The sequence below is a fragment of the Corvus cornix genome, chromosome 2 (genome assembly GCF_000738735.6).
Source record: "Corvus cornix cornix isolate S_Up_H32 chromosome 2, ASM73873v5, whole genome shotgun sequence".
Lineage (NCBI taxonomy): Eukaryota > Metazoa > Chordata > Aves > Passeriformes > Corvidae > Corvus > Corvus cornix.
In genome coordinates this window covers 82,820,765-82,836,602 of record NC_046333.1, presented here as the reverse complement: position 1 = coordinate 82,836,602, position 15,838 = coordinate 82,820,765, and the positions used below count along the sequence as shown (strand labels likewise).

The 15,838-nt window shown below is 54.7% G+C and overlaps 1 protein-coding gene across 1 annotated transcript; it reads right to left on the bottom strand.

Moving 5' to 3' along the window:
* Nucleotides 1-1,672: 1,672 nt before the first annotated feature.
* On the bottom strand, nucleotides 1,673-15,455 carry LOC104685869 (myosin-7). Its single transcript, XM_039549651.1, has 40 exons — nucleotides 15,367-15,455; nucleotides 14,526-14,743; nucleotides 13,951-14,094; nucleotides 13,377-13,533; nucleotides 13,233-13,260; nucleotides 12,892-13,003; nucleotides 12,399-12,491; nucleotides 12,211-12,274; nucleotides 11,910-12,008; nucleotides 11,717-11,820; nucleotides 11,499-11,637; nucleotides 11,296-11,414; nucleotides 11,046-11,195; nucleotides 10,709-10,879; nucleotides 10,268-10,577; nucleotides 10,117-10,184; nucleotides 9,892-9,979; nucleotides 9,658-9,775; nucleotides 9,447-9,570; nucleotides 9,118-9,254; nucleotides 8,909-9,035; nucleotides 8,667-8,795; nucleotides 8,354-8,596; nucleotides 7,831-8,007; nucleotides 7,574-7,719; nucleotides 7,387-7,477; nucleotides 6,343-6,732; nucleotides 6,127-6,253; nucleotides 5,906-6,024; nucleotides 5,418-5,614; nucleotides 5,027-5,210; nucleotides 4,614-4,779; nucleotides 4,409-4,533; nucleotides 4,018-4,326; nucleotides 3,680-3,883; nucleotides 3,350-3,475; nucleotides 2,971-3,246; nucleotides 2,417-2,512; nucleotides 1,882-2,016; nucleotides 1,673-1,796 (listed from the first exon to the last, which is right to left on the bottom strand). The coding sequence occupies exons 2-40, from the start codon at nucleotides 14,724-14,726 to the stop codon at nucleotides 1,776-1,778; spliced, it is 5,814 nt and encodes a 1,937-aa protein (XP_039405585.1). The 5' UTR covers nucleotides 14,727-14,743; nucleotides 15,367-15,455; the 3' UTR covers nucleotides 1,673-1,775.
* Between the last annotated feature and the right edge of the window lie 383 nt (nucleotides 15,456-15,838).

Sequence of the window (15,838 nt, the reverse complement as noted above, 5' to 3'; positions counted from 1 at the left end):
TGACCCAGGCATCCAGGACCTGCATATTCACCCCACAGGATGATCTATGGGGCAGAGCTATCCAGAGCCCTGGAGCAAGGGCTGTCCAGACCCCTTGTAGGGGTTGGATGTGGGGTGGTCCAGGGGGCCTGGGTGCCTAGGTCTCTTGTGTAGGAGGTGTCAATGGAGCCCAGATGCCTGGATCCCTTGTGTGGGGGGGGAAACTAGGGAGCCCAGGCACCAGGGTCCCGTGTGTGGGTGATCTATGGGGACCAGGGTGCTTCGGTGGGGTTTGTGATGATTCTGTGGGGCTCAGATGCCTGGGTTCCTTGTGCGTGGAGGGGATCTATGGGGCTAGGATTGCTGGGACCCTTGTGAAGGGGGTGCCTATGGGGCCTGGATGCCTGGGTCCCTGGCCAATGTCCTGTCACCCATGGGGTGGTGACAGCTCAACCCTGCCAGGTCTATATTGGGAAACATCGGCGGGGAGGATGGGGGGAGATTGTTATCTCATCCCCCCAGTGAGGCGCCATGGGGCTAGTAGGGGTCTGAGGGACGGGGGGGTCTGGCAGCAGTCCCCGAACAGCGTGTCCACTTTGTCATCAAGGAGGTGACAAGTGTTCCCGCGAGGTGACACATTCCCGTGGGCGGGGAGGTCCCCACCTCCCCATTGTGCCCCACAGATCCCCCTCCCCTGCCCCACAGACACTCTCCTCTGCCGCACAGAGCCCTTCTAGAGCCCCATAACTGCTCCATAGAGCCGCAGAGAGTCTCCACAGATCCCCATAGAGTCTTTTTAGCGCCCCATAGACTCCATATAGAGCCCCATAGAGACACTACCCCACCCCTCCTCGGCCCGAGTTCGGCGGGGGAGGGAGCCGCCCGGACGCCGGGGTCCCCTGGGGTCCATCATGTGGCGCCGCCAGGACCGGAGAGGGATGGGGCGACAGATGGCCAGGGGAAGGGAGGGTGAGGGGGGAAGGGGAGGGGGACAGAGGAGTTGGGAGGGGAGGGACAGGCCGGAGACAGAGGGACAGTGGGACATAGAGAACATGGAGGGACCGGGGGTATATGGAGAAGGTAGAACGACTATGAGAGATGGAGAAGACTGGGCTGGTGGGCCAAGAGGTGGTGGGGTGATGGATGGAAAGTTCAGAGCAATGGAGGGACATGGGACAGAGCGTCAGTAGGGCATGGGGGGTTATGGGACATGGTGTGCAGTGGGACCGAGCAGCTGGTGCCCAGGGGAACACTGAGGCCAGGATAGAGGGACATCAGCCCCTGCAGCAGGAGAAGGTGCAACTCAGGAGCCAAGACATGCCCGAGGAGTCCAGTCAGGCTCTGCCCCATATGAGGGGGTCCCAGATGCTGTCCCCCACCTCCTGGGGTCCCTCCCTTCCCACCCCCACATCTGCCCCCAGATTTGTCTCTCCCCCACATGGATCTAGGTTGGTGTGGAGCAGGTTGAGGCTGCAGAACACCATGGGGCAGATAGAGATACATTGTGGGGCAGCTCAAGGTTGAGGGGCAACCCATGGTTCACATCACATTGCATTAGGGATCTGATTGCATCATGCTGTGGGGCACACTGGGTTGCACACTGGTTGGTGATCTTGTGTGGGCTAGACATCTTGTGGGTGCTGTGCCATGGGGTAACCCCACCCTCCCCACACAAACCCAGCCCCATATAAACTGCTGCTGCTCAATGCTTTTTATTGGCTGACCAAGGTTAGGGAGCTGGGAGTGGGGGTGGGCCACTTGGAGGTCCAGGGGATATTGTTGGGGGATCCAGAGCTTCACTCTTCATTGAGTCCCTTCTGATGGAGAAGGAGAAAAAGGAAGTGTGAGCGTGGGGCTGTTGTGGGACAGCCATGAGGCACCTGTGGGGAGAGAAAGTCCCACCTTGGCTCCAATGTCGCGGCTCTTGGCCCGCAGCTTGTTGACCTGGGACTCGGCGATGTCAGCACGCTCCTCTGCCTCGTCCAGCTCGTGCTGCACCTTGCGGAACTTGGCCAGGTTGGTGTTGGCCTGTTCCTCCTGAGGGGGCAGGGACATCAGTCAGGCTCCCACACAGCTCTCTCTGGCCTCCTGCCATCCCAGCTGCTCTCCATATATCTGACTTTATTATTACTCCATTTGGCCCACAATAGACCCACCTGTCCTTCCAGACATCCCATATTCCAGCCACCCAACCATCTACTCAACTAACCATCCATCTAGCGTTCCATTCAACCATCCATCCATCCATCCATCCCTCCCACCACCATCTCTCCATCCCACCACCTACCAACTTTCTCTTCACCTACTCTCCTCACCCACTGACACCCCACCCCTTGACCACAAGTCCCCTGCTACTCCCCACATCCTCTGCCACACCCCAATCCCACCCTGTCTCCTCCTGGGGGGGTGGTCCCACAGATGTCCCTCCAGTGCTCACCGCCTCCTCTGCCTGTCGCTTGTAGGCTTTGACCTTCATTTGGAGCTTGTCCACGAGGTCCTGGAGCCGGACCATATTTTTACGGTCCTCCTCCGTCTGTAGGGTGAGACACATGTGGATCAGGACCTGACCCTACCTGTGCTTTGAGTCATCACCAGAGCAGTGAGGGTCAGGAAACAGTTAATGATGTTCTTGGGGACTGGAGCCTCTCTAGATCTGTGGGTGTCCTCAACTGTGGGGCAGAAAGTGGGTTGTCTCTCTGTGTGAAGGTATCCTCTTGCCCCTGATGAGGTCCCACCTGAGGTTCTGGATCATGCAGAGATCCCATGGATGCTGGGACACTGAGAGGTAGCCGTGGTGGCTCATGACCACCGGGCCAACCATGTTCTGGGTCCCACTACAGTATCAGACATAGAGGCAGTGGGTGGTCTAGTTTACCCATGTCTATATGTCCAGCAGGTCAGCCATGTTCTAAGTCATGTACAGCATGAGATATGAGGCCCTGTGGCCACAGGGAGAGTGGCTGACCTCCAGCACCACCTCAGGCAACCCACCTGGTAGCTGAGCTCCTTGACGCGACGCTCAGACTTGCGGAGACCCTTGACACTCTCAGCATGGCGCTTCTGCTCAGCCTCCAGCTCATTCTCCAGCTCCCGCACACGAGCCTCCAGCTTCTGCAGCTGCTTCTTGCCCCCTTTGAGGGCCAGCTGCTCGGCCTCATCCAACCTCATCTGCAGGTCCTTGATGGTCTGCTCCATGTTCTTCTTCATTCGCTCGAGGTGGGCGCTGGTGTCCTGCTCCTTCTTCAGCTCCTCTGCCATCATGGCCGCCTGCCCAAGGAGAGAAGCAAGCAGAGAAGGAGGACCAAAGTGTGCTCTCCATCACCCTCCAGTGGAAGGTGTCCTAGATGTTGGTTCCCAGCATGGCACTCACATCAGTGATGGCTTTCTTGGCCTTCTCTTCTGCATTCCTGCACTCCTGGATGGCCTCTTCCACCTCTGTCTGTAGCTGGGAGATGTCGGCCTCCATCTTCTTCTTCTGGTTGATGAGGCTGGTGTTCTGGAGTTAGAGGAGAGGATCTCAGGAGGTGTCTGTTGAAGTGCTGACCAATCCTTCTTCAACCCCCCCAGTACTTAATGCCCCACTACTCCCTGCCAACTCTGCGGGCTTAAAGGATCTGGAGATGTTGGTAACTCAAGCTATTGGAAGCCCACACCCATGGATGGAGGTGACGTCTCTCCTTGAAGGCATGTGATGTCTCACCTGTGAATGGAGAAGCTGGACCCTCTCACTGGCCTCAATCAACTCCTGCTCAGCCAACTTGCGGGCCCTCTCAGTCTGTTCCACCACTGCCCGCAACTCCTCCAGCTCTGACTGGAGGAGGTTGTTTCTTCTCTCCACAATGGCGATGTTCTCCTTCAGGTCCTCATTGACCCGTGCCATGTCATCCAGCTGCAGCTGAGTGTCCTACAAGGCAGCACGGGGAAAGAGCGTGAATGGGGATGGTGGGGAAGCAGATCAAGGTCTACCTTTCTTCCTGTGTGGGGAGGTGAGACCTACTGCACCTCAACATTCTAATGGGATAGAAGTCTGATGGGTACCTTGAGGTAGCCCTGCAATGTTTTGACTTGCTTCTGGGCCTCAGCAGCCACGCGGTTGGCATGACTGAGCTGAATCTCCATCTCATTGAGGTCACCCTCCATCTTCTTCTTCAGCCTCAGGGCCTCGTTGCGGCTCCGGGTCTCAGCATCCAGCGAGGTCTGCAGCGAGTCCACCACCCGCAGGTGGTTGCGCTTGGCCTGCTCCATCTCCTCATCCTTCTCAGCCAGCTTGCGCTCATAGTCTGCCTTGACCTGGTTGAACTCCAGTTGAGCCCTCAGGATCTTTCCCTCCTCGTGCTCCAGAGAGGCCTGGTGTGGACAGAGATAAATTAGAGGGCCACAGAGAAGACTAGGAAAACCTGGGGACTCATGGGGATGTGATTTGGCTCACCTCAGCCTCCTCCAGTGCAGCTTGGAGCTCCAGTTTCTCAGCATCCAGCTGCTTCCTGACCTTCTCCAGTTCATGGATGGTCTTGTGACTGCCACCCAGCTGCTCCGTCAGGTCCGAGATCTCCTCTGCTCGGATGAAAAGCCATCAGATTATGTCGAAGGTGATGGAAAACCACAAGGTGGGCAGGGAAGAACCACAGTCTCACCTTGGAGATTCTTGTTCTCCCTTTTGAAAGTCTCTAAGTGATCAAGCGACTCCTCATAGGCGTTCTTCAGCTTGAAGAGCTCAGTGCTGAGGGACCTGGCCTCTTTCTGCGATGCTTCCAGCTCCACCTGTGACTCTTCAAATTTCTGCTTCCACTCAGACAAGATCTATGGGAACATCACCTGCTCAGCGGCTGCTTTGCCCATGAAGAACCCTCTTTCCATCCTCCTCCTCCTTTCCCCAATATTCTCCTGGTATGGACTTGAAGCTCTGCTAAAATCTGGCCCTTGAAAGTTGTTCACCTTTCTTCTGGACTTCTTCTCCCGCCTTTCTTTGATTTCTTTGATTCATGGGACCCACATCTCTCTACCCCCTTCCCACCCTTCTCCTTCCACCATTTCTTGGTCCTCCCACCTTGTCAAAGTTTCTCTGCTTCTTGTCCAATGCAGCAGCTGCTGCATTTGACCGCTCCAGGTCTGCCATGAGATCTTCAATCTCATTTTGCAGTCGGTGCTTGGTCTTCTCCAGGGAGGAACATTTGGCATTGACTGCCTCCACCGCTTCCTCAGCCTCCTGAAGCCGCTGGGCCAGTTTCTTCCTACCGTGGGAGAAAACCTGACTGTGGTGACCCATGGACCAAGTGGATCAACTCAAACCTTCTTCCACCCACTGGCTGGCTGAGGCTCTGCTCTCGATCTCCTCTACCATCTCCAGGTTCCTATACATTCTCCAGATCCTTATACAGTGGAAGAGTCTCCACTCTCCCCTGCCTCATAGAATCTTCCTCCATGGAGAGATGACTCACTTGGCCTCCTCCAGCTCCTCAGTGCGCTGGATGGCATCTGTCTCATACTTGGTCCTCCACTGTGCCACCTCAGAGTTGGCCTTGGAGAGTGAGCGCTGGAGCTCAGCCTTGGCCTCTGTCTCCTCCTCATATTGCTCCCTCAGAAGGTCGCAGTCATGCCGGGCCGACTGAAGCGCATGGGCCAGTGCGTTCTTGGCCTGGGAGGGGAGAGCCACATGAGGTGAGGAGAAGTTGGGTCCACATCAACTTGAGCTATCTTGGCATTCTTCAATTCCAACAACCTCATTACCAACCAACCCAACCCAACTCAACTCAACCGAGCCCAACCTCCTTGTAACATACCAACCCTACTGAATTTCTGAGGACCCTCAATTCATTTTCTCCTACTGTGAGGGCGGAGTCATGATGCACCTTTTGGTCCCAAACCAACTGCATCCTTAACACTGGAGGTGTCTTTCATCCCCACTGACCCCCCAACAAAGCCCTACCTTGACTTCTTCCTCTAGCTGCCTCTTGAGGTCCTCCAGCTGTTGTGTGTATGTGAGTTTCCCTCGCGTCATCTGGTTGATGAAGGCTTCTTTCTCCTCCAGCTGCCTGGAGAGCTCGCCTGTTGGGTGGAATGGTGGATAATCACTTGCTGGACACACCCCAAAGCCACCCCACTGGGCAAGACATAGGCAATTGGGTTTGGAAAGAGCAAGCCCCTCACCATTTTCCGTCTGGAGCTTGGCTCGTTGAGTGGTGAGGTCATTGACCATGCGTTGAGCCTCTTCAGACTTGGTCCGGTGCTCATTCATCTGATCTTCCATGGTGCGGCACATCTTCTCCAGGTTGGCCTACAAACAGGAAGGGCAGGAAGATGAAAGGAAACCTTGAGAGGACAGTGGAAGTGTTATCCCTTCATGGCTGGAGACCTATTTCCTACCTTGGCCTTTATCAATTGCTCCATGTTGGAGCCAACATCATCCAGCTCCAGCTTGAGCTCACTCTTCTCCTTCTCCAGCTTCTGCTTGACACGCTGTAAGTTGTCGATCTGCTCACTGAGCTCGGCCACACTGTCGGCATGCTTCTTGCGCAGCGCAGCGGCCGTGGCCTCGTGCTGCAGTGTGGCCTCCTCCAGATCCCGCCTCATCTTCTGGAACTCTGCCTCCCGCTTCTTGTTGAGCTCAATCTGCACCGATGTGGCCCCACCCGCCTCCTCCAGCCGCTCGCTGATCTCCTCCAGCTCCCGCGACAGGTCTGAGCGTAGCTTTTCCACCTTGGCTCTGCCTGTCCGCTCTGCTTCCAGCTCTTCCTCCAGCTCCTCAATCCGCGCCTGTGCTCCGGAGATGAACATGTTTTCAGCAGACTTGGTTTCACCCAACTCCTCCACTCAACTCAACCAATCAAGCTGGAGAGTCTTTAAGTCAATTCAACCCAACCAGACTCTTCAGCTCAACCCAGACAGTTGTAGACCCTTCACTTCAACCAGTCTTGATCCCATCCAGTTCTCATCAACCGAGTCAAGATCTGAGATCTCCAGATCAACCTGGCCTTATTTGAATACACTCCACCTTCTCAAATTAACTTGAGATTCTTCAACTCAACTGGTCTTGAGAACATTCAACTCAACCAGTCCTAGAGCTAACTGGATCAGACAGCTCAGCACAAACTTCTCTAAAGACATTGGAATGAACATGATCCAACCAGATGGTCTGCTCAGCTCAGATGATTCTACCCAAGATGCTCCCCCTACCTCCAGACCCTTTGGTTCGGCTCAACTCCCACGAAAGCCAACCTGCCAAGGAGCCCATGAGTCATTTCAAGGCAAAAAATGATAGAGAGATTCTGGGACAAGCAACATGCCACGGTCTTCTGATCTCAGGTGAGTGGCACATTGGTTTAGGTCCTTCTCAAAAAGACGTGAAGATAAAAATGGGGAGGACCAGTTCCTCCTTCTGGCTGATCCCCAAGCTGAAGCCCACCTCACCTGAAGCTCTTTGAGCTTCTTCTGGAGCTGGGCTGCAACTGCTTGCTCGTCCTCTATTCTGGCGTTGAGGGCATTGAGCTCAAAGTCTTTCCTGGGTGTGGGGAAAAACACCAGGCACTCATTCTCCTGAGTGCTCAGTGGAGAGAGGTGTTACAGGTAGAGTATAAGCAAGTGCACAGGCCCCTACTTTTTCAGCCTTTCATCCAGTTGTTGCTTGTCATTCTCCAGGTCCATGATACTCTCCTGAGCCAGCTTCAAATCACCTTCTAGCTTCCTTTTGGCCCGTTCCAGGTCCATCCGGATCTTCTTCTCCTGCTCCAGTGAACTCTCCAGCTGCAAGTGAGGAAGAGACACATCCATCAGCCTCCCACAAACACACACCCCAGAAGGACCTCCACACCCCAGGGGACCAGCTATGTGCCTGTGGGAGTGGCCTATACTCACATCATCCACTTGCTGTTCCAGCTTGACTTTGGCCTTTGTCAGGGTGTTGACCTTGTCTTCCTCCGCCTGCAGGTCATCCAGCGCTTGCTGGTGAGATTCTTGCAGGGCCTTCTTCTCCTTTGTTAGCTTGACAATGATCTCATCCAGCCCAGCCATCTCCTCTGTGAGGTTCTTGACCTGCAGGAAGAGAAATATCAGGCCTCCAGCTTTGTACCACAGGTAGGACAAGAGACAGAAGGTTGTTCTTGCTCTTGGTGAAGCTAAGTCAGGAGATGCAGGAACACACAACCAACCTTGGGTCTTGGTCATGCAATCCAACCAGCCTTGGATCATCACAACCCAACCCAAGCAGTTTTGGGTCTTCATGACTCAACTCATCCAGTTCTGAATTTTACAGCCCAAACAGCCATGAATCTTGGCATGCCAATCCAATGAGCCTTGGGTCTTCACCAGAGCTATTCACTTTGGCTTGAGTCAGCTCAATTCCCCACAATTTGAGGTCAAGACCTCTCCCCTTGCTCACCTTGTTCTCAGTGGCATGTTTCTCCTTCTCCACCTTGGCCAATGACAACTCCAGGTCATCAATGTCCTTCTTCAGCTCTGAGCATTCATCCTCCAGCTTCCTCTTCTTTGCTGTCAACTCAGCATTCATCTCCTCCTCATCCTCCATCCGCTCTGTCATCTCCTTCACCTTGGCCTCCAGCTGGATCTTGTTCTTGATCAGCTGGTCACAGCGTTCCTCAGCGTCAGCCAGGTTGTCTTGCTCCTGGAAGGGGGACAGTTGGTTTGAGGGGAATGAAAAAGGAGTGCAGGGCCGGGGCATCTAGGTCACTTACAGCCTGCACTTGGAGCTGAAGGTCATTCTTCTCCTGCAGCATGGAGACCATCTTCTCCTCCAGCTCCTTCCGCCGAGCTTCTGACTTCTCCAGGGCCTCCTTCAGCCGCCCAAACTCTTCTTTCATGTTCTGTGGGAGGCACAAAGGTGCCATGTCTCATTTCTTCCTTTTTGTCCCTACATACCACTTCCTCTCTCCATCTTCACCTCCACCCACCTTCCCTTCCCATGGCCCTGTCCTACCTGCATCTCTTTCTCCGTCTCAGCGCTCTTCAGCAAGGGCTTGATCTTGAAGTAGAGCTTCATCCAAGGCCAGTTCTTCACCCCCATGAAGGCCCTGATGTTCCACTGGATCACCAGCAGCGAGTCCCTGGAGAAGGCACAGCAAGATGTGGGTCACCAGGGGCTTCCACTCAACAGGGACACAACACCATCTCCATCTCACCACCCACCTGCGCTCTAGGATCTTCTTGAACTCCTGACGAGAGAGGAAACCACGGACTTGGGCCTGCAAGCGAGTCATGATCCGGGCCAGGCGCTCATCCCGCATCTCCTCCAGCAGCCCCAGCAGCCCAGCCTTGAAGAAGACCTTTGAGGAAAGATGAAGATAAGTGCTGCTGGGATTTGGAGGCGTGGTGGAGGGATGGGTGGTGGCATGGATGGAGGGAGCTCAGATGGGCAGGTGGACAAGTATGTGGGTGTACCATAAGAGTCCATCTCGTCCCACCATGAAAGCCTTGTGGATGGTGGGACCACAGGAACAGACACCAAGTGACCTCACCTTGGTGTGTCCAAACTTGTACTGGTTGTGGTCAATATCAAGGGATCCCAGGAGCTTCTCGGCACCCTTACGACTGTCAATGAACTGCCCCTCAGGGATGGCGGCAGGGTTCAGGATGCGGTACCTGGTGACCAGAGAGGACAGGAAAACCCTGAAATCATCCCCAGTGGGGTTGTCCACCACCTCCCCATATTTTCTCCTCTGTGCCTACCGCTGGCGGAAGTCCCCATAGAGGATGCGGTTGGGGAAGCCCTTGCGGCAGATGCGGATGCCCTCCAGCACCCCATTGCAGCGGAGCTGGTGCATTACCAGGGGGTTGTTCATCACACCTGGTGGGTCATCAAGACTGGTGAGTCAAGGCCTGCCCCACAGCACTGCTCCCCACCACCACCTTTGGCAAGGGCCCAACACTGTCCTCTGGATCAACCCTCAGGGATTGGCTCACCGGGAGACTTGGTCTCATTGGGGATGATGCAGCGGACAAAATGAGGGTGGGTAGACCGCAAGTTGGTCATCAATTTATTGAGATTCTCCTGAAAGATAAAGGAGGAGATGATGAAGGGAATGAAGACACCCCCCAGCCTGTCCCACCAAAGGTCATCCCTTGCCCTAGGACATGTTTTCCATGCCCACACATCCTGGGGTCCACCAATAACCTTTGGACTCTCACCCGATGCAGTGCAGAGACAGTCTGGAAGGAGGAACCTTTCTTCTTAGCTCCTTTCCCCTTCTCCACAGCTGTTGGAGAAGAAGAAAGGATGAGATAGGTCAGGGACAGGGTGGGGAGAACCCCAGATGCTAAGGAAGAGGATACCCCTTACGTGCATCAGCCCCAGCGTAGTTGGCAAAGAGGTTGGCCAAGAGCTTCAGGGCTGACTTCTGGTAGAGCCCCACCACTGTTTCATTGAGGGGGTCCTTGTTTTTCTGCAGCCACCCGATGATGTTGTAGTCTACTGTGCCAGCATAGTGGATAAGGGCAAAGTGGGCCTCTGGCTTCCCTTTGATGTTTCGTGGCTTCCCAAAGTTGGCCGACTTGCCCAGGTGATTATCAAAGAGCTTGGCCTTGAAGGTCATGTCCGTGGCCTTAGGAAACATGCACTCCTCTTCCAGGATGGACATGATTCCCATGGGCTGGGAAGAAAAGACCTTGTTGGCTACAGTGAACACCAAGTACAACCCAACTGGCAAACTTTGGGGTTCCTGCGAAGCTCCAAACGAAAGGGCCCTTCCCCAACCTCATGAGGCCCTGGGGGAGGTGGTACCTTCTCAATGAGGTCGATGCAAGCTTGGAGGTCCATGCCAAAGTCAATGAACTCCCACTCGATCCCCTCCTTCTTGTATTCCTCCTGCTCCAGCACGAACATGTGGTGGTTGAAAAACTGCTGCAGCTTCTCATTGGTGAAGTTGATGCAGAGCTGCTCGAAGCTGTTGAACTGGGGAAGGAGAGAGGAGACAATGGGGTCAACAGAACACCTAATATGTTCAGTGGGGTCAACCTGAGCCCTAACTGGGTCAACACAAATGAAAACAAGGTCATCTGACCATCCAGTAGCGTTAACACCCAGTGGGGTCAACACAACACAGTCAGCCAGGGCTTACATCAAAGATCTCAAAGCCAGCAATGTCCAGCACACCAATGAAGTACTGCCTTGGCTGCTTGGTCTCCAGCGAGTTGTTGATCCTGGTCACCATCCAGTTGAACATCTTCTCATACACGGCCTTGGCCAAGGCTCCAACGGCATAAATCACCTGGAAGAGGGACATCCCAACAGTGAGAGGGGTCTCATGGTGTCCTCATTGCTGGAGATTGCACCCCAAAAGGAGGAGGTTTTGGGGACGTCCTACTCACCTGCTGGACATTCTGCCCCTTGGTGACATACTCATTGCCCACCTTGACCCGAGGGTGGCACAACCCCTTGAGAAGATCAGCCGAGTTCAGCCCCATTAGGTAAGCTGACTTGTCCGCCTCTGAGGACGAAGAAGAGAAAATATGAACCTGGAAGGATCATGGGGTTCACCCCAGTTTCCACCTCAACCTTGGTTGGACCCAACCTTCTGTGCCATCCGGTTCTGCCTGCTCTTCCCGTTGTTTCTGCTTGAACTTCATATTGCCGAAGTGCATGATGGCACCTGTCAGTTTATAGATGGAGTTTTTCTCCTCTGGGGTGAAGCCCAGGACATCGAAAGCACTCTGTGGGGCCAAAATGTGGTCAAGATCTTCTCCAGCCCACAGGGATACATACACACTGCCTGGTGGCCTCCCATCTCACATCTGTGGCCAGGAGCTCCTCTCCATCATCAATGGATGGAACTGTGGTCTCTCCTTGGGAGATGAAGGCATAGTCGTAGGGGTTGTTGGTCACCAGCATCATGTCTGGAAAGAGAAAAAGGGGTTGGGGACAGGCAGGTCTAAAAAGGGGTGCAGGGTCAGGTATTTGCAGGTAGGTTGAGAGCATGGCTCACCCAGTAGCTCTGGCTTCTTATTGGAGAGGATCTGGTAGTAGATGTGGTAGTTTCTTTCAGCCTTCAGCTGGAAGATGACACGGGACTTCTCCAGGAGGTCTGGAGTGGGGATGAAGAGAAGATGGGTGGAGGTTGGGATGAGATGGAGGGTCAGATGGATGAATGGAGGGAGGCTTGAGGATGTGGAAGGGTAGATGGATGGTAGCATGAGGAGAAGGATGGGCAGGTGGATGGAGAGATGGATGATGGGAGGGATGATGGACAACTAGATGTCCTCTCTTAGACCCCTCCACCTACTCACAGGTCTCAATGTCAGCCGATGCCAACTTCCCAGTGGCCCCGAAATGGATCCGGATGAACTTCCCCTGGAAGAGTAGTGGAAGGAGGTGGAGGTGGCCACCTGCTCCCAGAACATCCCAACCCAGAGACCCTTCCCCATGGACTCCACCCCATAGACCCTTCCTCACAGACTCCACCCCCAACACTCACAAATCGGGATGAGTTGTCATTCCGGACAGTTTTGGCATTGCCGAAGGCTTCCAAGGCAGGGTTGGCCTGGATGATCTGGTCCTCCAGGGTGCCCTGGTGGAGGGGGATAGAGTCAGGGGAGCTCTCACAGTAAGGGGCAGGAGATGTAGGGTGTGAGGTTGAGATGGATGGATGGATGGATGGATGGATGGATGGATGGATGAATAGGAGGACACAGAGATCCGTGAAGGTTTGCATGGGTGGTTGGTTTGATGGACAGGGATGTGGGTTGATGCCATCTGTGAATGGAGGGATGGGTAATTGGGTAGATGGGGATGAGACAGATGAATGGAAGGTTGGATAGATGGTTGGATTATTGGTTGGATTATTGGTTGGATTATTGGGTGTTTGGCTGGGTAATTGTTTGGGTGGTTGATTGTGTTATTGGGTGGACAGACAGGTGGCAGAATGATGGCCACACCCCAGGGCATCATCCCCCATCCAGTGCCCTTACCTTGCCCGGAGCCCCCGTCTCCTTCTTGCCACGGTCACCAATGGCAGCGATGACAGCAAAGTACTGGATGACCCTCTTGGTGTTCACGGTCTTCCCCGCCCCGGATTCTCCGCTGAAGCCAAGAAGAGCAATGGTTGGATACTGGTGCTATGGTGCTGGGGATAGGGACTCACTGGGGAGGGATGGATCATGGACCTCCACAGACAAGTCCAGATGGTGATAAAGGGCTGGCCATGCCAGTGGGCATGACTTCAAGGGGGAAGGGGAGGGGCTATGTGCCAGGTGGGAGGATCTTCGCTATGAGCGGGACTAAGACAATGTTTACAGATGATGTCACTCACGTGATGAGGATGGATTGGTTCTCCCGATCTGGTGGGATGAGGAGAAGAAACATGAGGTTCTGAAGCCCACCTTGGCTCTGTGCCACATCTCCTGCTCCCCAGAAAAGGATCAGGGGATATGGGGTCCCTGCAGAAGGTCCCTACCTGTCAGCATGTTCTGGTAGGCATTGTCAGAGATGGAGAAGATGTGGGGTGGAGCTTCACTCCGCTTCTTTCCCCGGTAGGCAGCCACCACCTCGGCATTGTAGACGGGCAACCACTTGTAGGGGTTGACAGTCACACAGAAGAGCCCGGAGTAGGTCTGGACAAAGGAGCAGGTGGGTCAGAGTCAGGAGGTGCCGCCTGACTGGGTGGTCCAAGAGGTCTGCAGAAGTGACCTCTTGTGTCTAGGTGATAAACTGGGTTTAGGTGACCCCTGTGGTCTGGAGATGGGACATCTTGGGTGTGGGGGACCAAAGAGCTCTGGGGAGAGGACATGCCAGTTCTGGGTGGCCCATGCGATCTGGAGAAGGGACATCCTGGTTTTGGGTGGCCCAAGGGGTCTGGGATATCTTAGATCTGGGTAGCTCAAGAGGTGTGAAGAAGGATCATCCCAGTTATGGGTGGACCATGAGATCTGGAGAAGGGACATCTTGGGTCTATGTGGCCCAAGGGGTCTACAGAAGGGGCATCCGAGTTCTGGATGGGGTCTGAGGAACCTCATGGGCTCCCAACTCACATAGATCATCCAAGAGGCGTAGCGGTCCTTGAGGTTGTAGAGGACGGCAGGCTCATGGAGGAAAGTCAGCATGGCCATGTCCTCAATCTTGTCGAACTTGGGGGGGTTCTGCTGCATGATCTGGTCCTCCTTGACCGTCACCGTCTGCTCAAGGTAAGGAGGACCCCATGGAGAAGGAACACAGGGCAAGGAGTTGCCCCAGTTGTTGCCTTCCATAGGGCTGGAAGCTGGGCATCTGGGTGCTCTCTTGAGAGCCAGAGGAGGTCTAGGTGTCCCTCAAGTGATAGAGAATATGTTTTGGGCTCTGGGTGTCTTCTTTGGGGTGCTAAAGGAGGTTGGATGGGGTCTAGCTGTCTAATGGGTTCTGGGAAAGGTGGATCAGGGTCTAGATATTTCCTGGGTTCTAGAGAAGATATCATGGGTTCTGAGCATCCAGTGGGTGCTGGAGAAGACATGGTGGAGTCTAGATGTTTCTTGGGTTCTAGAGAAGGTGGGTTGGGTTCTTTGTGTCCCATGTGGAATGGAGTTGCTATTTTGAGCTTCTGGTGTTCCAGGTGTGGCTGGGGTCCCCCCACCTTGCCATGTTCGGTCTCAGCAGTGATCTTGGAGCCCTCACGGCTGACAATGGTGGCCTTGACAAATTCCTCCTTCTCATCAGGGACAAAGATGTCCTTCTTCAGGTCGAAAGGGCGGGTCTGGGCAGCCAACCGTTCCTTCTCTGACTTGCGGAGATAGGGGGCAGCCTCCCCAAATTCGGCCATCTCCACATCAGGCATGGTGGCGCTGGATGGGGCTGGGTGGGGTAGGAGGGATCAGACCCTCCAAGTGCTGCCAGCTCCTCTCACTTGACCCCATTGCAGCTCTTTCCTTGGTGAACCCATCATTCCCCATTCTTCTCCACAGCTACCACTTCTTCCTGGTCAACCCAACTCCTTCATTCCTCCCCAGTGCTCCCAGTTCCTCTCCAATGCTCCCACTCCTCCCAGCTGGCCCATCCCAAGTCCATCCTCACTGGTTCCATCATCTAGAGTTCCCTCCCAGTACTCCCAGTTCCTCTCCAGTGCTCCCAGTCAGCCCCATCCAAAGTCCATCCTTGCCGATCTCATCTTCTCCCATTCTTCTTCAGTGCTCCCAGTTCCTTTCCAGTGCTCCTAATTCCTGCCAGTTGTCCTCATCTCCATCCCAAGTTCTTCCTTGGAAGTCCCAGTGCCCTCCCCAGTGCTCCCTGTTCCTTGCAGTGCCTCACGCTGCCTGCCCTTTACCCCACCCTAGCACCTCCCAGTATGCCCCAGTACTCCTGCATCCCTCCCAGTCCTTCCCAGTTCCCCCACAGAGCCTTTCAGTATCATCCCAGACCCTCCCAATCCCCCCAGTCTCCCCAGACACCCCTCAGTTCCTTACACTACTCAGCCCCACCTCTCTCTGTGGTCTCCGAGTCAGAGGATGACAGTGCAGACTCAGGGCGGTTCTGGTCCTGGTCCGGGACACAACACCCCCCCCAGCATGTCCCAGTATGTCCCAGTGGTCCCAGTATATCCCAATATGTCCAATTATATCCCAGCATCCCCGCCCATCCCCATCCCCAGTACTTCTCCAGTACACCACCACGCAGACACATACACACACACAGACACACACACACAGAGTACTGCTCAGTAAATCCCAGTATCCCTCTAGGATTTATCCAGTACCCTCCCCCTCCCCCAGTATCATTCCAATTCCTCCCAGTTACCACATAAACCCTCCCAGCATCATCCCAGTCCCACCCTGTTGCCCCACAGATGTTCCCAGTATCATCCCAGTCTCCCGCAAAGACCCTCCCAGTTCCTCCATAGATCCTCCCAGTCCCTCCCAGTTCCCCTATAGACCCTCCCAGTATAATCCCAGT

Excerpts from the sequence above, each read along its gene's own strand:
- LOC104685869 (XM_039549651.1), bottom strand. The coding sequence starts at position 14,726 with ATGCCTGATGTGGAGATGGCCGAATTTGGGGAGGCTGCCCCCTATCTC. Across the intron at positions 11,415-11,498 it reads AGAACCGGATGGCACAGAAG|AGGCGGACAAGTCAGCTTAC; the intron begins GTTGGGTCCAAC and ends CTTCGTCCTCAG. Across the intron at positions 9,571-9,657 it reads TATGGGGACTTCCGCCAGCG|GTACCGCATCCTGAACCCTG; the intron begins GTAGGCACAGAG and ends TCTGGTCACCAG.